Source organism: Lates calcarifer, linkage group LG24, assembly GCF_001640805.2.
Source record: "Lates calcarifer isolate ASB-BC8 linkage group LG24, TLL_Latcal_v3, whole genome shotgun sequence".
NCBI classification, from domain to species: domain Eukaryota; kingdom Metazoa; phylum Chordata; class Actinopteri; family Centropomidae; genus Lates; species Lates calcarifer.
In genome coordinates this window covers 6,843,773-6,865,337 of record NC_066856.1, presented here as the reverse complement: position 1 = coordinate 6,865,337, position 21,565 = coordinate 6,843,773, and the positions used below count along the sequence as shown (strand labels likewise).

General features: G+C 39.8%; 1 protein-coding gene and 1 long non-coding RNA gene across 2 annotated transcripts; one reads left to right on the top strand and one right to left on the bottom strand.

Moving 5' to 3' along the window:
* Window positions 1–1,321: 1,321 nt before the first annotated feature.
* Window positions 1,322–6,181, top strand: LOC108898760 (uncharacterized). Its single transcript, XM_018698787.2, has 5 exons — window positions 1,322–1,540; window positions 2,896–3,004; window positions 4,663–4,782; window positions 5,118–5,196; window positions 5,863–6,181. The coding sequence occupies exons 1-5, from the start codon at window positions 1,443–1,445 to the stop codon at window positions 5,952–5,954; spliced, it is 498 nt and encodes a 165-aa protein (XP_018554303.2). The 5' UTR covers window positions 1,322–1,442; the 3' UTR covers window positions 5,955–6,181.
* On the bottom strand, window positions 3,011–19,835 carry LOC108898761 (uncharacterized). The gene is made up of 3 exons (XR_001963477.2): window positions 19,477–19,835; window positions 18,939–19,100; window positions 3,011–3,383 (listed from the first exon to the last, which is right to left on the bottom strand). It is a non-coding gene; the product is annotated as an uncharacterized LOC108898761 (long non-coding RNA).
* Window positions 19,836–21,565: the final 1,730 nt, after the last annotated feature.

Genomic DNA, 21,565 nt, shown 5'->3' with positions numbered 1-21,565 from the left:
AATTAGCAGGCTATGTACCCCAGTTCCTATAAGTAGCCATAATTAATCCTCTTCTCAAAAAGCCTAGTCTCGATCCAGGTATATTAGCCAACTACAGACCCATACCTCTAACCCTTCCTTTCTCTCTAAGAAAGCAGCTGACAATCAGTTGTGTGACTCTCTAAAGAGCAATCGTTTATTTGGGGGTTTTCAGTCAGGTTTCAGAGTACATGGAGACAGCACTAGCAAATGTTACAAGTGCCAAGACAAATGACTTGTTGCTGTACTTCTCTTGTTAGATCTTGTATCAGATTTGATACTATTGACCACCACATCACATTCAGAGAATGTACAGAGAAATACAAAGTTAGACACAGAGTTCCACAAGGTTCTGTGCTTGGACCAGTTCTTGTCACCTTATATATGCTTCCTTTAGGGCAATGTTATTAGGAAACATTCCATAATATCCATTGTTATGCAGATGACAACACAGAAAAACTAGTCTGGACTATTGCAATTCATTATTATTAAGCAGACTCAACAAATCTCCAAAGACTCTTCAATAGATCCAAAACGCTGCAGCACAAATACAGACAGGAACTAGGAAAAGAAATCCTCTGCTAGCGTCTCTTAAACTTAAGGAAAGCACTTGCTGTCTGGAATAACAATGTGAATGTGTAGTTTTTGGCATGATAATACCAGCTATCATAAAAGAAGACTGGAAGAAGACACTGTGACAGATAAGACCCATTCAGATACTATAGACTTTACATTTTATATCAGTGTTCACCCATGAGTGAAAGACAGCAGTTTGTCCAGAGCTGACAGGGTGGAGGTTAACTGTGCTATCAATCTGCTACATTATTTCTGTTACTCTTCCAGCTGCTGAGGAGATGAGGTGTGACATATCAACTTTTGTCGAGACACAACTGTCAAGAAAGTTGAGCAACCAAGCAGCACGCAGCACGCTCTTTTGGGAGTGGAGTGGGTGGAACAGGCTGAATGACTGATGTTGCAGTAAATGTTTTTTACACTTTAGAATTTCTTTCATCAAGTAGTATGTTTCAAGCCAACAGGATTTACAAAATAACCAAAAACAATCAAAAATGTCCATGCTGTCTTGGGCTGAAAGAAAAGCTACATGCTACCTGTGCACAGGTCACTATAATTATAATATTAGTTGCAGCAGGTGTGGCAGCAGAGAGCAGTGTGTGTCTCTTCTGCTCCATCACAGACCACCTCTAGATGTCTCTCCTGCTCACTCAAATATCTTTGCACACTCTCTTTATTCTTGGCTCCTCAGAAGTAAATTTAATTTAGGCTGTTTCCGTCTTAGAAAAGCACATGATTACCCTGTGATTTCTTTGCCTTTCTCTCCTTTAGTGTCTCTCAGTCACTGGGGCTGTTATCAGTGTGAATATACTGAGTCTAGACTGAACTTTGCTGAGGCCTTTTGGAGCAGAATGCACCCAGTCCGCTGGTTCCTCGCAGTTCTCCTGGTAGTTGGCGCCTCTGAGCTTTGTTGTGCCGGACCTCTCCATGCCCAGTGCAAAGTAGAATGGTATGGCGTATTTCTTGTCTTCGTATACTGTTAGAACATGTGTTGTGTTTGGTTTGCATGGTAAAAACTCTGATATTTAATTTACTGTATATAGTCTGCACAAAAAAATCTGCCATTGTGAAGCTTAAAATGTTGACCATTTGATGTGTGTGTGTGTCAGTGGTTTTGCTTCAGAGCCTAGTGAGCTTTTGCAAGTATTCTATCATACATTATTTCATTAGTGGTGGTGAGAGCCTGCATGTGATCATTGCTGCACTTTGCCAACACAGTTCTGCTGTATTTGACACTTTCAGGATTTACTCATTGTTTGTAGAATTTATAGTGAACTGTCAGACCTGCATTAAATTAGATTATTTTTCTTATTTCCATGGCTGTAGTTGTGATTACTATTGTGATGGAGTTGACAACATAACAGAAAGGCAATGCATACCACTATTCTTACAGCCAGTTTGTCCAGTGGGTGGCACTACAGGAAAGACTAGAGGATCATTTTATGGATGTATGTCAGCAAACTTAATGGCAATCCGACGGTTACATTTTTGATATTTCCTACATGCAAATGGAAGTTGTGGCCTGAAAAAAGGCACTCAGAGCCTTGACTAGACTATGAATAGATGAGCAAAGGGTACCAGTAACTTTGAATTAATCAGTTTCAAAGTCAGCTACACACATGGATTAAAGGAAATTCTGGAAATTCTCATGTCTAAAATTGTTGGTAGACGTGAGAAGTAGACATGTCCTTGTTGCAGTGTATTCCTGGCAAACAAACAGGCAAACTTTGGCAGCAACACTGAGTATGGGAAAAACAAAAACAACCTAATTGCAAACATTCTAAACTTCATTATGGTTGAATGTGCTCTTGTATTAGACAGCATTGCATTTTCTTTCATTGTGATATCAACTATATATCAAATATTCAGACATTTTTGTCTAGATAAATTTGAGAATATGTTGAATATGTAATCAATTCAATTTAATTTGTTATTTTATCAACTGATTTAACTGTCCAGTCAACTCACACAGCAGTACAGTATTCGTTATAATGAAGAGCTGTAGTTTCACTTTTCTGAACATGATATTCTTAAATTACAAATAAAAGAAGTCTTTTTTTCTTTTCTTTTTCGTATACTCTGTGTCAGATTAAATTATTTAACTGTGCTTTTCTTTTGGCTTGAGTTCATAAATTGAAATAGAGAAAATGGCAATGGACTAATATTTTTTGCACAAAAAAGGTAAGTCAATGTTGCAACATGTCCAATAGATGGCATCATTTCTACATAACGCATCTTTGAGTTTCAACACAACCAGAGGACTCACGTGGACCCTCAGTGGTTGTGCTTGTCTTTCTCCCCTAGGTACTTTGGAATACCATGTCAAGTGGTTTATGAATCCCTGGTCTCACAGATTAAGAAGTGGAGAACCATGGCTGGCTGCACCATGGGAGGACAGAGGTGCCTGTACAAGGTGTGTGTGTGCATCTGTGTGTCACATTTATTTAATGTGCCTGAGAATATCCTCATAGGAGTCACATAGGAACGTCAACACTGATATGCTGTGTGATCATTCTCTGATTTGAGCAAGTGACTTAAGTGGTCAAACTGTAACAGTTGTCTGTACTCTTCAACACCTCACACTTGGAATAATTGTAAAATTACCCTGGTTGTCGTCAGGGACTCCTGAGCTCCATCAAATCCACTCTGAGGAGAAAGCTGTTAGACAGTCTTGTGGTTCTGACATATATTCCAATGAGCCTTTTTTTCAGATGGCAGTGGGGTGAGCAGTCCATTGGAGGGGTAAGAGTCGTCTGAAAATGTTGATGGCCTGGTTGTTTTTTGTAAATGCCCTAGAAGGAAGACAGGAAGGAACCAAATCATCTTTTCTGCTGTTTTTACCAGGGTCTGGTGTGCAGAGGTGTTGCAGTTGACATGCAAAGTAGTTATGGACATTTTCAGAATTTTCTGAAATACAAATATAGATACTAGACAGTAAAAAAAAGAGGGCAGTAATCCTAGGTGACAGTAACATCAGAGAGAAGGAGCCATGAGAAGATCAAGAAGTACCAGGGGCTGAAAGAACAACTGCAACAGATGTGTGTCCATACTGGTCACCATGGTAATAGGAGGATTAGGGGCTGTGTGTTGGTGTATGTATGTGTGTGTGTGTGTGTGTGTGTGTGTGTGTGTGTGTGTAAGGTGACATGGTCAACCATGTTAAAAGCCTTGGACAAATCAATAAAAAGAACTGGACAGCATTTTTTGCGTTCCAGTGCCTCAATAATGTCATGCACCATGCTGTGTTGCTTTCTAGCCTGACTGATGTTGAAGTTGTTCACTAATAAAATTTCCAAGAACACATAAAACACAATTTGGAGACTGGCCTGTAGTTATTAACAGCTGAGGGCTCCCTGACTTTCAACAAAGAGGGAACATGGGCAGATCTGCACGTTAGGAATCGCAGTGTTGAAAGGGTAAGGTTAAAAGTCAGAGCTTCTGCTGTAAAGTCCACTGCTACCTTAAGAAAGTAAGGATCTAGCTTGTCAGGACCTGTGGATTTGTTAGGATCCAGATGCTTTAAGGCTCTATGGACCGCTAACACATCATGGGGAGTAAGATTTAATGGCTGGACCACAGAATAATTTGGGAGTGGTGAAGAGTGAGCCCTCTGCTCATTTGGCTGTTTTGGATCTGGATGTAAAGACTCAAATAAGGAACCTGAAGAAACAAACTGTACTTAAGAGTAGCTGATTTATCAGAGTACATGAGTCTTGCAGTGCAGACAATCAACCCGTTCATGGTTATATTCCCATATGAACATTTTATTGCTTTCCTTTGTTTGTTTTTTTTGTTTTTGTTTTTTTTTTTTAGGATAATTTAAGTTACTTTTAGAATGGTAAAGAAAAAATGCTGTGATCCAGTATTTTGATCATCTTAAAATTCTCCCTTACAGTGCTTGAAATCTGATTGTATCATTTTTTATTTAAGTTTAGTTTCACATTTATTTTATTTATTTTAAATACAATATATAAAAATATAGTTTAATGTTTTAATTGCCATAATTAAAAGAAGAAAGTAAGTTGTTAAATGTCATGGCTTTTTATCAAAAATGGTTTGGTCTCTCTACAGCTGCAGTCTGCCTCTGTCCACTTCATAGCAGCCAAGCACACCACTCCTTTTAAGAAGTATGTGGATGACATCAACTTCCGCCTGGTCTCCTATCACTTCTTCACTTGCTGTCACGTTTCAGTAGGTTTTCACCCTCCTTTAATTCATTATCTGTCTGTTTCTACCAGAAACAACAATATATTATACCACACTAATATAACATACCATGTGCAAGCACAACTAGCATTAAATTCTAATTCAAATACATACAAACGTACTATACACAGCTTTTTTGAATGTGGTACCAGGCATCTATAGTTTTTTATGTAAGTGCCATAATACCACTGTACACCTTCTCACTGTTAAGTATTTCCTTTCATGATGTACATGTCCTTGTTCCAGTTACTGTCTCTCTCAGTCCATGTCTGATTCTGTGCTTTGTTATTTTTGTAATACAATTGTAACTCCGTCTCTAGGCCATGTCCATCTCTGAGAACTGGCATGCCATTAAAGACCATGGCACCAACTACTGCAACCTCTACAACCTCATGGAGGGTAAGACCGGACTATAGTGTGTTGATGAAACCACTGACAGCCTTTTACTAACCATTCAGATTACTGATTAGCTTGTCCTTGAGCCTGATGGAATGGACAGCGAGAGCCGTGTCAGCCATTTAGCTGGTTTCCAGACCAAAATTAGCACAGAACACTAGAGGCTGTATTGGTGAGGGTCTGTTGCCTCAGTTACCAGTGAGATGATGAAATACAATCAAGGAAGGTATATTTGGCAATGCATGAAGCATGAAGCCAAAATTCTGGATAGCAATTAACTGTCAATTATTATGTTTACAGGCCCATCATCCTCTATTGATCATCACAAAGAGTAGAATTACACTGTTACATTGCATACAAATATGCAATTGCACATTTGATTGACCAATGTCATGTGCTGCTTGATCTTGTCCCACTGCAATGCAGCAAAAGCTAAGCCTAGTTGCATAAACCTAGCTGCAGATTGGGCAAAAATGTGTTTCCTCTGAACATAATCCAGCCATTGATTACATTTCCTATGCAGAATGTATTTGTTGTTGCAGTTTAGCTGTCTTTGTGTGACTTCTTGGAGACATAGTTGGCCCATTCTTGTACAGTTGTACCAGTTGTCGTCTTCATCTGTGGACAGCTGCTCATCATAACTGTTCTTCCTGTCATTTTATTGAACAGGAAGTGGTCTAACCGAGGCAAGGGGTTATAGAGAAGTCACCAGTGACTTCCAGTGTACCCAGCGCTCTTCTGCTAACTGCACTATCTACTGACTGAATATTATGGATGACCAGAGACCATCACAGAATATCAAGACAATTTAGAAGTTTGGATTTTCTTCTTTTTTTTGAATGGCTAGAAAAAACATTCATTTGCAGGCTGTATTCAAATCATAATAGCATGATATTATCTGCTTGCTGCTGTTGTATTTTGGGATTCATTTTATGTTCTCCTTGTGCAATAAACACATAATGAATAAATCGAAACATTATTCAATTTAGTCTGAATGTTGAATTCTCATATTTTGTTTATGCAAATCATATAAAAAAACTGTTTTTTTCATATCATACCCAGTGAAAAGTGATTATCCTATTATCACAGCAATACAAGAAAATCACATTTCATCAAACAACAACAAAACTTCATTCAACAACTAATTCGTTGTTTTGGTTCTTGGTGTTTTTGAGTCCAGCTGAGGCACTGATTGGTATAATATTAAATTCAGTAATTCTATATTACAGTGCAGTCTTACAACGGCAACATGTGTAGAGATTTCAAAACAAGCTCAACAAATTCATGATTGTACTTATCATTGGCTGATATATGTACTGCAGTAGATCACAGCAGATCTTTTCAAGCTAAACCACCTTAAACCTATTACACATCTATGACACAAAACCTGCCCAAATAGCCTGTATTGAGGACCACAGTTGCAGTGGTTAGCACTGTCGCTTCACAGCAAGACGGTTCTGGTTTCAAATCCCAGGGGTTTTTCTGTGTGGAGTTCACATGTTCTCCCTGTACCTCTCTAAGTACTCCAGCTTCCTCTCACAGTCCAAAGACATGCAGCTTAGGTTAATTGGTGACTCTGAATTGCCCGTAGCTGTGAATTTGAGTGTGAGTGGTTATTTGTCTCTATATGACAGCCCTGCAATATTCATCTATTGTATTGAACTCTTATTGTGTAAAATAAATAGTGATCATTAAACAACAAAAATCATGATGATTTCTTCTCAATAGTCTCAACAAAATTCATTATTTTATCAACATTTTGTTAATTCCTCTCTTAGGAGTGGAATCATTTCTATCTGATAAGCATTTCATGAATGGGGTTCAATAAAAAAAAAATAAATAAATAAAATCTTAGTCATGATCCAGCAATGCATGTATACTGTAGCAGACAGCATATGATGACAAACAACACAGGGCAAAAAATTCTCAGCAGGAAACATAGCTGTTGACAAGAAAAGCAGCAACCACAAAACTTATGGCTCAACCATAACCTCCAAGAATACATATCACACATTACAGGCAGAAACACCAATATTTAGGGCTGTGTCCAAAATCACGCCTTATTTGCTATACTTTCTAGTGCACTATATTTACTGTCTGCCATTTTATTTGAATATCTGACGTGCTACATAGTGCCCACAAAAAAGTACTTTCTGCAAACGTTCTCTCAAGCTAATTAATTCAGCCCTGAGCATGATGGAAAATAAGGGCTATCAATACAATATGTGGCACTCCTGCACTTTTGAGCTTTAGACCTTGCTGCTCTGAAATCAGCTACAGATTGTGTCAGATCATTAACAATCAAATCAAGCTCAAATCTCCACATTTTATTTTCCAGGCAGCACTGCAGCTCTGTCTGTTCCACTATCAGCCGACTAAAGCCTGAAACATCATTTGGGATTTTAAGGCAGCTGGTGAAATTTTGATGATGTCCTCTGTCTTTCTTGTTTGTTCTGGGCCCTTGGTAAAAACAAGAGCAAAAAAGAAAACAGCACACGCCAATAGAGAGCCACTTGGTGTGAATATAGCTTTGGATACCACTCTGAGGTGAGTCGCAGTCTGACGAGGGGTATCATTCTTTCTGACACCTAAACCAGTTTTAGCTCTTAAAAATGATGGTGGAGTGAGGAGGGCGGAGGGAGCCACAGAGAAAAAAATACACCGTTAGCTGCGTGTAGATTGCAGGGCAGCTTTTATTAAGGGAGCAATATGCTCAGCTGGGCTTTGCCATCCATCACTACGACCTGCCCCGCCTCACACTGTGACTAGAGAACAGTAGATTTTGGTGTCTCTTTTCTCAAGGCCAAGCAACTGACTGGCAGGCACCTGTAACATCCTAGACAAACTGCACTACGGCTGCAAGGCTACAATTATACAGTATGTTGCACAATGCACAATGACATATGTACTGTATCCTGCATTTTAAATCATTCTAGCAGCTAGCAAATGATTACTACATAGAGCACTGTGCTTATTGCCTTCTGTTTGATTCATCCTTAATTCTTGTGTCTTTGTGGGAGAATACTTAAAGTACAGTCAAACAAACTCACATTAGTTTAACAAAGAATTCAGCTGATAATTGGCCTTTTTCCATCATGCCATGGACTATAGTTTTCTACATACAGCGGGTTAGTTACAGTATGTTGGTGAAGAGTGGGGTATACGCAGCCTGTTGCATGCTCACTATGGCTCATGTGGGCTGCTCCTCACTGTTATTGCACTTGTCTTGTTTTGTGGACACATTTTTGGAGAATGATCATGGTCAGTGCTAACCTGAAAAATACACTGCATCACACCTGATTGAACCAATCACAATTAGCCACTGCTATCTTTTGGGGTGACTGAGATGTAGTTGCATCCCAGATGCACTCAGGTTCTCATTTAGTGTTGATGTGCACTTGGAATGCAAGACTCAACAGAAATGGAAAAAATTCTTAGCCCGTGCAGTGTCTGTTCAAAATGAAGTTACGTTCCAAGGACCCACACTGGGAAGCTGGACGTCCAGTATAATTTCGGCACCGGATCAATCTGAATAATTCACTGAAGCTGCCTGATACACACCTAGAGAAAGTATGACTGTGTGGCATTTCACCAGTCTTGTCCCTCAAAATGTCTGTTCGCTCCTGTGTCTATGAAATCGCTTTCACATTTAGATATCCTTAGATGTTACGAAAGACTGTCTCCACCAGCTGAACTCGACTAATTTTCCCAGAATGTGCTAATTGTTACCTTATATTATGTTAAAAAGTTCCAATGATAAAACAGAGATTTGTGTCTCCAAACTAACTCTCCTCATCAGACTTACATTGGGAGAGGGCAGTAGTAAGTCTGACTTCAAAATAGCTTTGGCTTTCAGAGATCATTTTTAATTGACAGTTTTCTGTCTGGCTGACACGTTTTATCTGCCCCCTCTGTGTCCACATGTGAATGCATTTCACTCCTCCCTGATATGTCCAATTTGAGGGCTACTTTGCATGCGATGTGCATTACTGCGCATGTCAATATTGTTTATTCAAGAGTAAACTGCGTGCTGTTTTAATATGTCACTTTTATTGCTTCATGTTTTTTTGTTTTTTTTACACAACAGGGATGAGGACAAAGAACTGCCAAGAAAATACACACCCATCCACACAAACACTGTCTCCACCTCTCCCCCCTTTTCTTGCTCTTTCTCCTTCTCTCCATCTCTCTGCCTCAGTCTTCACTTTCCTCTCTGTCTCTCTTTAGTTCAAAGGCTGCCAAATCCTTCCCAAACCAATTAGAGTGTATGTAAGGTCCTCAGGGGGGCCCTTCGGTGACAGTACAGGGTATGGAGTGGCAAGGGGTCTGAAGAGGCAATCACAGTCTGCAGTATTCAACAATATCAGAGAGCAACAACAATAGCAGGCCATAAATCAGCCCTGGAACAGTGAATAGACATTGACTTGTTGGATATGGAGAGACAAGAATATTGGCTGGTTGAAGGAGCAGGAAACACACATAAAAAAAATCTCAAAAACAGAGGAGGCCCCAACAAATATACACAAGCATGCATGTTCACAAAAGTAGCTGTGATAAAATGGCTGTCACACATCCACAGTCTCTAAATATCTATCATTACACAACTGTGTTTTGTAGACATAACAAGCATAAGAATGTACTGAAATTAAGGAAATGGAAGCTATTTTTCAGGCATGGTTTTTTTTATGCCTATTAGCTAAAGCTTGGAGGTGCTGAACTTTCTAAAGCTTTGCCAACAGACAGGCTGGCTGGCTACAGTAATTGCAGAATGGGTTTCAAAATTTCAATAAGAGTCTCCTGGATAACACTCAGTTTCATGTTATGGCCATCACCAAATCATGTCCTTCCTGACAGTTTAGATTCGTGGATGGCTCTAAATTATAAGATACCTATCCACTGCATTCCTCTGCCTCTTAGCCATCGCTCATCTTCTCCGTTCTATCTCCACCGTAATAGCATTAACTTCCCACTGAAGTCAAGACAGCAGGGCCTCTACATATTTTCCATTGCAGGTGAAGAACCCACCTTCACAGATTACATCTCAACAACATAGTTATGTCTTGTTCCTTCACAAGAAATACATCTCTGAGCATTTGTACTGTAACACCAAACATAATTGCAGTTACTTATTTAAAAAGGGTACACTCCCAGCTTTGGACATCTTGCTCTTGCTCCTATGTGGTTTCAAAGCATTTATTGTAAGTTATTATGGAGATGTTGGATATTTGCTTTACACTGCTTTTGCTTTTATAGAGGCTCATTAGCGTCTTTCTCATCACACTCTTGTCAAACATCTGTTAGCTTTTAGCTTCTCTTTCTCTCTCCCATATCCTCCCATTCTTCTTCTTATTATTATAATTATCATCATTATTAGAGATGGTTAGAGAACACATATATACATGTTTTCCTTTCTTTTGTTACACATCCACCTCTGACACACATGCACACACACAATGTCTTGTTAGTATGTTTCAGTCGTCACCTCCTTTCATTCATTTCCACAACCTCTGGACATTGTTGTTCAAAGCCCTGCCTCATGTCCACCCCTTTTTCATGTGAAGGGGAGTAACAATAATTTGTCATTGTAATCTGCTGGGTCACAAAGGGGTGAGCAGGAGATATGAGAAGGTAATCAAATAGGAGGGACTTTGGAAAGAGAACAAGTGAAGGATTTTGATTCATCACTCTGTCCCAGCATCAGAGATTAATATTTGAATGTAATTATTACCTCCCTGGCTATTACTGACCACACTAAATGAAATAATCTGTGTAAGAGAGAGAGATTGAGTAAGACAGGTATTTCATTAAAGCTTCAACAGACCTTGAAAAGGTGGTATCACTCACTGGCCAAATGAAAGAATGATTGGATATGTTAAGCAGGTGAGAATAAGGAGGTACTGAGCATCCTAATGAGGATAAATACCATTACCCTGAGCAGGTGCTCTGTCTGTGATTCATTTGGCCAATCTGCTATCATCAAATGAGGCATGCGGTAAAGTAATGGCAAAATGGAAGATTGTTTTTTGTGATTGAACTGGATTTTATACAATCACTTTCCAAAGCTCAAAACTAATCAAAATAATGAGGAAATGAAAATGTGCCAGTTGATCGTTCTAAGAATCACTTTGAATTTGTGGAGTAACTGTCATTGTTGGAAACATACATCTATATATATATACACACACATCTATATGTATGTTTTCACATACACTTTTTATGTGGCATATTGCATTTGTTAAGTTTGACCTTTAAAACATAGTAAGATTCCCTGCTTGGATAATCTATATACTAGCCAAACTCCACATCATATTGTGTGAATAAAGCAGGCAACTGTCTTGAAAATTCCAAGGGATATAACCAGAGAGGAACAGTGTAGGAATGGTAGGTTTAGTTTTCACTTGTAGCTGCAGTTTTACACTCAAATTTTAGTGGATGAAAGATAATTCCATCAGTTATAATAAATTATTGCAGTCTAATATCCATCCATCCATTAGCTATACCACTTACCCTTTCAGGGTCGCAGGGGGCTGAAGCCAATCCCAGCTGACATTAGGTGAGAGGCTGTACTCTGCCTCTCTCCTGAACAAGTCATTGGTCTATCACAGGGCCGACATACAACCATTCACATGCTCATTCTTGCTTATGGGTAATTAACAGTCACCAGTTTTACTTAACCTGCATTTCTTTGGACTGTGGGAGAAAGCTGGAGTCATCCCCACAGAAGAAGCAGGGAGATCGGGGTTCAAACCCAGAACCTTCTTGCTGGGAGGTGAAGGGAAGAACTAACAAATTATAACCATTTAGTCAGATCAGATAGCAGGTAGGACTGCTGAATTGCCCTGACAGACTACAATTCTGAGTGAAGCTTTGCCGCGATTATGGAGGACTCTGCTGAGATCAACCTGGTCATCTTGTTCATTGTCAACAGAGGTTGAGAACAAGCCTGTACAGACAGCTTTCCAGACTAATATAGCCCGAATAGCCTAAAAGAGAAAAGATCATGGCTGTGGCTTATTCAGAAAAATGATGACAAATAGTATAAGACAGGACAAAAACCCCGGACACCACTCCTAAAGGCACACATTTTATATGATCATTCACATTCCAGTCACATTTCACTGCTCCTTATGAATGTCACAGCTATCACACCAATCCTCCACTGGCAGTAAAGGCTGTCACTGAACATAAATCACTGATGCAGAAAACTTACATATGAATCTAATTCATAAGAGACAGACCTTCATCAAATTGTCACAGCATGCATACACCACTGGAAATGTGTACCCATGCAAGCAAAATCTAATGTTACCAAATAGAACAAACTGATATAAGGATATTTAGCCACCTCAGTGTCCAGTACAGCACTACTGTCACTTCGGAACTCACACGCTTACAAAATACTTATGGCATCAACCATGCTGCTGTGAACACAGAGGCAGTCACTGGCTCATAGTAGAACTTCATCCATCTGATGATCCAGTCCCTGTCTTCCTGCCCTCCTCAACTGAGCTCATGTCCTGTCAGGATTAATGAGCTTGTTGAGAGTTGAGTGATGGATCAGAGCAGAGCTGCGGGAAACCTGCTGGATCCAGCTCCACTGGTTAACAACCACTAAAGGACTTCTGTATAATGAACACAAACTCAATTTCACAATTTAGTTTTATGCTGACAAACACACTTTAAATCCACACCATCATAAGAACTGTTCTTTTTGAAAAATGCCAGTTTAACTTAACAGCTGTAGTAACTAAGTTCTCTATCTTTGCTTCTATTACTTAAATCCCAAATGGACTTGACATCAACCTTGCATCAGCTAGGTTAATGTCAGCTTCAGCTACTCTTGAATGCACCCCTGTCCACAGGCACAGGAGGTATGTTGCATTGCTTTAACCTTGTGTTCTAAGTATCTGTTTATCATGTAAATGACATATTTATTTTATTGTGCTTCACGCAAATCAGCTTTATTTATGTATTATTGTTTTTAAGCCAATGCCTGGGTTTTATTTTTGCAGTGTGTTTTAGTGAATAGACAGTTTTCTTTGATCAGTTGTTTCTATGTTTTGATTTAGTTTTTTTTTCTTTTTTAATTAATCACCTCCACACATTTTAACCCTGTTTTTATCTCTTTTACTATGGGACCTTGCCAATAGCCCTTAAGGAGCACCTGCTGAGCGAGTGCTCCCCCTCCCTTTGTACAACAGTGCATTCACCCTTTGTTTAAGTTTGCTGTGATTGCTGTCTGTGTTGTTTGTGCACTACAGGCAGAATTTGACCTGCCATTTGATCATCGCTGTCCTAAACTTTATTATTTTATGTTATTACAAATGTCATTTTTTTCAGGGAAATGGAGCTAATTCTCACATGGCACCTCAATTTTCTTCACTGTACATCCATTGATGACACCATCAACTGATCACAGTGCTGCACACTGTGCCTAGCTTGCAAAACAGACATATCAGACACATTAAAGTCATGCCAATCCATCCATCCAGTGCTGTGTTCAGAGCTAAGAGCTAGAGCAGTCCTCACATTTTCAACTTCAATCTTTCAGAAGCTCTGTGCTGGATAGTGCTTAAGGAGAACCACCTTCCATTTGTCCTCCATCTTCTAAATGATTTCCTACTTATCAACCTCTCCAAATCCAAGCTGTCAAAACTTGTCACACTGTTTCAGTCGCTCAGCGTCCCCTTGTCAGGTGAGAAAATGATTGGACACTCCATTCACTTTGATGCTCTCAGTATGATGCTCCACTCTGTGGAAATGAAAACACCCCATCCCCTCCCATCAGATAAATTGATGGGCTTCAAATCCATGATCAGTGGTTGTCTTCATCACCAAGCGCAAACATCTGCCCCTCCTCAGGTATTTCAACTTGGCTTTGTGCTTTATACCTTCATCTTCCATCAGGTCTTGCCTCTGGTGTTGAGTCTCTACTCGATCCTGTTAGCCTAACCAAAAGGGTTTTATTTACAATAGGAGCAAACTGAAAACGAACTGCAATGCAGCCTGTAACCAAAGTGACTAACTAATTAACCAACACAATAGCCAACAGGTAACAATACCGCCCACCAGTCATTTGAATTATTATTATATAGAAATTGTGATAAGTGGAGTTTTAGGTGTGTTACAGTAGAAAGCAAAGCATCACAATGACTACAACAAAACCACCACATATAAACTTCAAGGAGTTAGCCAGGATTTGTGTTTCTATTTGGGCGATCAGGATCCCTGGACTCCCATCAGGATATAAATGAATAGACATCATAGACTAATTGCTATGATTTGCATGGATTTTGATGTCATTTTGACTTCTAGTTTCCCATGTGTGAGGATGGCTCGCCCATTAATCACACATAAATGGTTGTCACACTTGGATACTGTACTCATCCAACATGGTCAAGCCCCCGTCAGCTGGTTGACAGATGGAGGAAAGGGAGAGCAGCGAGGATGAGCAGACAGGAGGGTGACTGGGTACCCAAGTGGGTTACATGGGTCTAAACAGTTCTTAAACAAGATTCAGCAATCAGCTCTCATATTTGATCCTATATTTACTGTACATGATTATTTACTATGTTGATGGTAGTCCATCACAAATGTGCTTGCCATGTCATAGCATCACATTGTAGTTTTGTCACTGACTTTTTATATATTTTCCCATTCAACTTTACATTTCACTTTATTATCTTTTTATCCCAACATTTGTGTAAAACAAAGAATAAATAATACATGGGGATTTACTGAGGAAGTAAGGAAGTAAAAAAACAAAACAAGGACAACAAAACAGGAAGCAGACTTAGAGAGTCCAATGTGTTTCCTGCATTAATCCATATTCCATAATCCATATTGATGACCGGTACATGGGATAGGTTAAACCAGCGACCCCCAGAAGCCCACGAGTGTTTCCGAGCAGAATGCTCTACCCATGTCACCACCACACTGTGGTGAAACAATGGACTCCCTAAACACAACCCGCTGTCTGAAGCCTAGCAGGGGGAAACTCCAGAATCAAAACCAAAGCTATTCATTTAAAGTCAGCACTGCACAAAAAAAAATTAACTACCAGGGACTGACCAAACCCTCTCCCTCTCCCAGGACCAAAATCCAAATATTTGTGTGAATCTCCCACCACAATTTACACTAGTGAATGATTTCACAAACAAAGTAGCACAGAATATAAGAAAATAAGTCTAACAAACCCCCAAAACAAAAACCCAACCCAAAGGTCCTGCGTGACGGTAAGAGAGGGAGGGAGAGACAGAGAGAGAGAGAACTGATTGCTCCAGTCCTCTTTTATAGCAATCAGGACATGAGTTCAGGTGTTGTCTCCTGACACAACAGTATTGTCAGGAGACAACACTTCCTCCTAAAGAGGAAGAGGAAGGAACAACAAACACAGAGAACCAAACAGAGAGGAAGGCGTCATGGGGTCATCACGGTGGCAAGCATTAATCACTATAGTTCCTCAGCTGCAAAAATTCCTGTATGATTTCTTCAAGTGCTCCTTTTCTAGTCACTAGCCCCCTTTTTGACTTCATGTTACATTTACAGTATTGTATTCCCACACATTTTGTGAAGTGAAAATCCATGACTGCATGAGGAAGCATTGTAGTCCTGTGTCTGTGCTAGAAAGTCCTAAACCCCTGGAGGGCCCTACAGACATAGCCAGAACATGGGGAGTCCATCTATTCTATCCATCCACTTTTCCAGCTCCTCCTAGGGGAGGATGAGATATAGATGAGATATACAGGCTCTCCACTGTGTTCTGAGTCTACCTCGGGGTCTGCTACTAGTTGGATACGTCCAGAAAACCTCCCAAGAAGGGTCCCCAGGAGGCATCTTGATCAGATGCCCATACCACCTCAGCTGGCTCCTTTCAACAATGAAGGACCAGCTGTCCAAGCTCTTTACTCTATCCCTAGTGATGAGACCAGCTACCCTGTGAAGACAACTCCTCACCAGGGCATCTTTGCACAGCCTTCACCTTGGGTTCTGTCTGTTGTAGTACACCCCAGCCTCTGCTGGATCTGGTCTTCAGGCTGTCTTCTGCTGCCGTGATCAGAGCATCTGTGCTTTCCAGCTATCAGGCTAGCCTTTTCTAGCCAGTTCATTCCAGGCTTCATCCCTAATGTATTCATTGGACGCTAATTATTTCATCCCGGATTGTGACTCTGACACTCAGTACTCCCTCCCACTATTCTTTGCTTGTAGAATATAACACACACACACACACACACATACACACACACTTTTAACCCTGATAATGTAGTGTGTGCAGTTTTTCATCAAGCCAAGTCCACTGATCAGCACATTCACAATGATCTAACTATTGGTCTTCCCTTGCAAATGGTTTAAGGAACACGTTAAAGCATCATCATTAGGAGAAAATTTATGTTTTTAGACCCACTACTCATCAGGCTCTACTAGCAAAATCATTCGTTTTTTGTTCATTTTGTCCATCATTTTTTATAATGTTGGAAGAAAAGAACATTGCAGCCTCAAGGGGCCACTAATTTTAGACATTTTGGTCTTGTTGTAGTTGCTCTTTACGCAGGCAGTAAGGCAAAGTATCAACCAACCTAAATGATAGATGGTGATATATGAAAGGCAATTTCAAAGCCAAAGGCATCCTCATTCATTTCGTAACTATCACCCCAGAGCCCCAGGAGTATCTCTTCCACCTTTCCTGGTGATTCATCCATTAAGTCCCTCACACTTGCAAGAAATATTACCTTTACCCTCACCTCCTGCCCACAGGTGCAGAGTAAACCCTCCAGACAAAAATGCTTAGAAGGGATACCAACACTTTAAATGCTAACAATGTATAGCTGACACTGAAACAGGTAAAAATGAAAGAAATATGTGGTAATAAGCTAGTGTAGGGAGAGAGACATGGAGAGCGCATCAACAACAAAAAGCCAACAGATAAAAATAAAATGAAGTAAGCAACATGGAATAGAGGAAAGAATCAGGGAATGCAGTGGATAGGGAAACCACAATGAAAACAGTGATGGCCTAGGTAGGATGGATGGCCTCTTACGAGCCATCTCCGAGTCGTCTGGCTTTGGAGTTGGCCGCCGGTCAGGGTAAATGATGCAGTGTGACATTTATTGTACCCCAGAGACCACAATGTGCAGATAGAGAGAAAGCTGTGAAAGAAAGGAGGAAAAAAAGAGTAGTAAGTGGGTGGAAGAGATGAGAAAAGAAGACACAAGAGAGACAGAAGGGAAAGATAAGAATAAGTAAGCCAGAAGAAACTGTGGTTTTCTGACATTAATGTAAAACCTCTATCATTACAAAGACAGACCAACTGCTACTGTATATATCCCTCTCCTCCTTCTATATGTTTCCTTCTTTCCTCTAGCCTTATCTTTCTTTTCTCTCTGCCTCTACACCAGGCAGAAGAGAAATATCAAATATCTATCAGCCATTAAGAGTTAAGTAGAATACTTTTCTTATAAAGGAATAAAGGAGGGAATTGGGTGGGGGTGCCACAATGTGCTTTATTTCCCCTCCCCTTTCTTTTCCTTGCAATCACTCACCTTGGCTCCTCAAATCCCAGCACAGTGACATTTATTGAGGAAGCAAATGGATCCCTAGTAGAGCCATAGATACTGAGCTGAATGTCCTAGTGACTTGTTCCTTTGTGTGTGGGTAGTGTAGTGGGTTAAAAGAAGCAGCATTTTACTCAAGCAAGCAACTGAATTTCAGATCATGATAAACATTAGCCTTTAGTTAACAAGCAGCTGGCTTTGGCATTATATTTTTCAGAGGATGTGGGGACATGTCTCTGTTGCATTTCAAAATCCTATTTTGTTTTTTCCAGCCATTAATTATCAAAATACTTTGTCATGGTCCAACATTGGGAAATTTTGACTTGATAATCTCATGTGATGAAAGGATTAGATGTCACCACCACCTCTTCTGTTAATAAAGAATATTCAAAAAACATTTCACAGCAGTCTTATGCCAGATGATAGTGAAATAGTGCAGTGATATGACCATCTTCTGATCTTACCAGTAGCAGAGTAAAAGCTAATCATACCAGAACAAGCAATGGAGTGCCTAAAGATTGCAGTTGATCTTGGTTGTTCTGCGGAACTGCCAGTTCAGTGTCAGTAAAGCTAGTCTTTGCTCGCCAGTCACATTTTTACACATTAGCCCTCACTGAAATGTGGATACATGCAAGAGACACTGCTACTACAGCTGCAGCTGTCCATCAATCATGTTTTCTCCCATACTGATTGGGTATCTGTATGAGGAGCAGACACACACTAAGGTTCATCAGCTTGTGTAAGGAATATGACCACCTTTTCACAGGAGTGGAACATTCCTCAGCTGAGTGTTTTAAAGTGAATTCTCACAGTGCTTATCACAAGAAAATTAAAGAGACATTTTGGTAGAATTGCATTTTGTTTCATTGTGTAGCTATTTACTGATATCCTGTTCAATGTATGCCTGATGACTTGGGCTCTCTCAGACTTGCAGTTCAATTGGGGTGGTTGCTGAATGTCACTGGTGTTAAAAAGGTGTTTCATTAATAGCATCTCAAAGGGGTTGCTCATAATTTGTTCCCACCTCCTTTTTAATGCTTCAATAGGATCTCATCCTTCAAAAACCAGCATGGGAACAGACGGTGGAGAAACAACAGCTGCAAGCTGGAAATTCTTTCCTGCCATACACTGTGCCATGGGAAACAAACATAGCATGCTACCAATAAACCTCATAGCCAATGTGAGGGGACATACCTCAAACTGTTATTCTAATCAAGGACACTGCAGTTCTGGTCCCTCCACAGCAGAACACTCTACCAGAGCTCCACCAGAACCACTGGTACCACCATCTGCAGCCAACTCATCCTGCAAAGCTTCATGTAGCCATCCAAGCCAAGCCTCATCAGGTCAAGTGTCCTGTAAAAAAAAAAAAAAAAAAAGAGGACACTGTGAAACACTGGATGTTCCTAGGGATACACCAGGGGTGTCAAACTCAATTTCATCCCGGGCCACATCAGCATTGTGGTTGACCCCTAAGGGCCAGTTGTAACTGTAAGACTATATAAATGTATCTACTCTCTCATCACTGACATAACTGCCTCTGCAATCAATTATTACTAGTTTTAATAATAACTAGCTTTAAAAGGTAAGTTATCAGGGGTGTGTGCCAGTTGCTTTTATGCATTTTCTCTTTCACCAGTCCAACCAAGTCAGGCCTCTCACTACACGTGGCAGGCACGCCATCAATAATAAGCCCCACCAACTTCTCCAAGGGTCGTTTCATTTTACTTACAGACTCCACTTCACTGAAGATGTCCCTCTCACTTGTCGTCCCATGCATGGCGACCGATGAGTCTGCCTTCACACCACTTGAAAATGTTCTGCTGAGACTGCAGGCTGCTTTTTAATTCTTGGATCTTTTGTTGTTTTTCTCGGTGGCTAAGGTTAGCATACTTAGCTCCGTGCTTGGTGTCTAAGTGCCCACGTAAATTGTATTCCTTGAACACTGCCGCTGTCTCGTTGCAAAGAAGACATACCAGCTTGTCTCCATTAAGCACAAACATGCATTCGCTTTCCCAGCTCTCATTAAATTGCCTTCCTTCTGCAACAACTTTTACTTCTTGCACACTTGGGGATTATTTACTTTTTAAACCCAACCCCATCACTGACTAAAAAAAACCGCTGTAGGAAATGGCTGATATTGAGACACTGCCATCCAGTGGCTAGAAGCTTTCATTGCACAACAAAATCGTGATGTATTCACTGTACTTCTGACATGGCTGGAATACACAGAACAAAAAATGTAAATTGTTGAAAAAAAAAATCATTGACTTACTTTTATGTTTTTGTAAGCCATGTATTGTTTTGTTTTGTTTTGTTTTTTTAATACAGAGGTGACCTTGGATGTTCATTGTAATCACCAGTTTTTGCTGCATTTGTTTTAAAAGAAGAGAGAAGACTGAAAGCTTGTTCCCTTTTGATTTACTTCACATTACACAATGGAAGTTGAAAATCAAAGAAATTAAATGCACAGATAAAAAAACTTATTACAGTTTACACACCACATGCTTGTGGTCTCTGAGCGTGATTAGCAGCTGAGGTGGTGCTGTTTTCATGTCCACATGCTCCTGTGGTTCTGGAGGATCATGGTCTTCTGGCAAAATGTCCTCCTCCATGGTATCCTCTACTTTGACACATACTGTATATTGTGCAGCATGGTACAAGCAAGAACATTTTTTCAATTAATTTGCAAAAAAATCTGTTTTCATTTTGTCATCATGTAGTATTGACTGTAGGTTGATTAGATTTTTTAGCTCAGGGCTGGAACATTATAAAATGTGGAGAAAGTCGGAGAAAGCCTGAGTGTACATAAATACACTGTACATATAATACAAAGTAATTGGTTTCTCACATGGAAACAGGCAGTTTGGTCTTTCATACCAGTCCAAACAAACCAAACAGCCAGATGCAATAGAATTTGTTTTAAGTGGACCAGACATGAACACAAGTGCCAGTCAGACAGTGTCAGAAACCACACAGCAAGCCTACCTTCATGTAACTCTTTGTGGAACAGTCAGTGTCAATATACTGGCTTTTCATATTTCATCGTTCTGGTCTGGTTAACACATCTAAATCATGTTTTGAGCTGATTAGAGAGAGCAGGGAGGGTCCCTGTTGCCAGACTCAATTTTGGTATGTGAAATAGAGAGGTGTCCAAATTGACATCATGTTGATCACTGGTATTGTTAGTCTCAGTGTAATCAGCTCACCCTGTTTGTTTAACCTAGAGAATGTCCTTTTTGAGAGGACAGTTCCCTTTATTATTCAATACAGAGAAAAACCAATCTTCTCCAGGATTTGACCTTTGTGGATAGTGTGTGTGTGTCTGTGTTTAGTGTGGTGCATATATCTTTTGTTTGCCTTTGCTCAAATTGTCTACCTACCTCTGTCACTTATGATTTTTTTTTTCTTTCATAATCACTTTGCACATGAACATGAGTTCATTAAAGTTTTCTTTATTTGGACATCAAAGGGAATTTGATTCTAAAATACATGCAACTTATGTTTGCATTGTTTTAAGTGAAATTTTAATTTTTTTAATTGGCTTAAGTTCTCACATAGATTTAGTCATAATCTGTTTCAAATTCTGTGCCTAATATAAAACAGTCAGAGGCACAGATTCTGACAGATACTCAGTGCTACAACTTGAGCTCACTTTTAATATTTCACTTTAAGTGCTGCCTTTGACACAATAGATCACAGCACATTAATCAATACACTGAAGCTGTGGGTCAGTATTTCTGATACTGCTCAAATTGTTTGTCTTATATATATATATATATATATATATATATATATTATATATATATATATATATATAT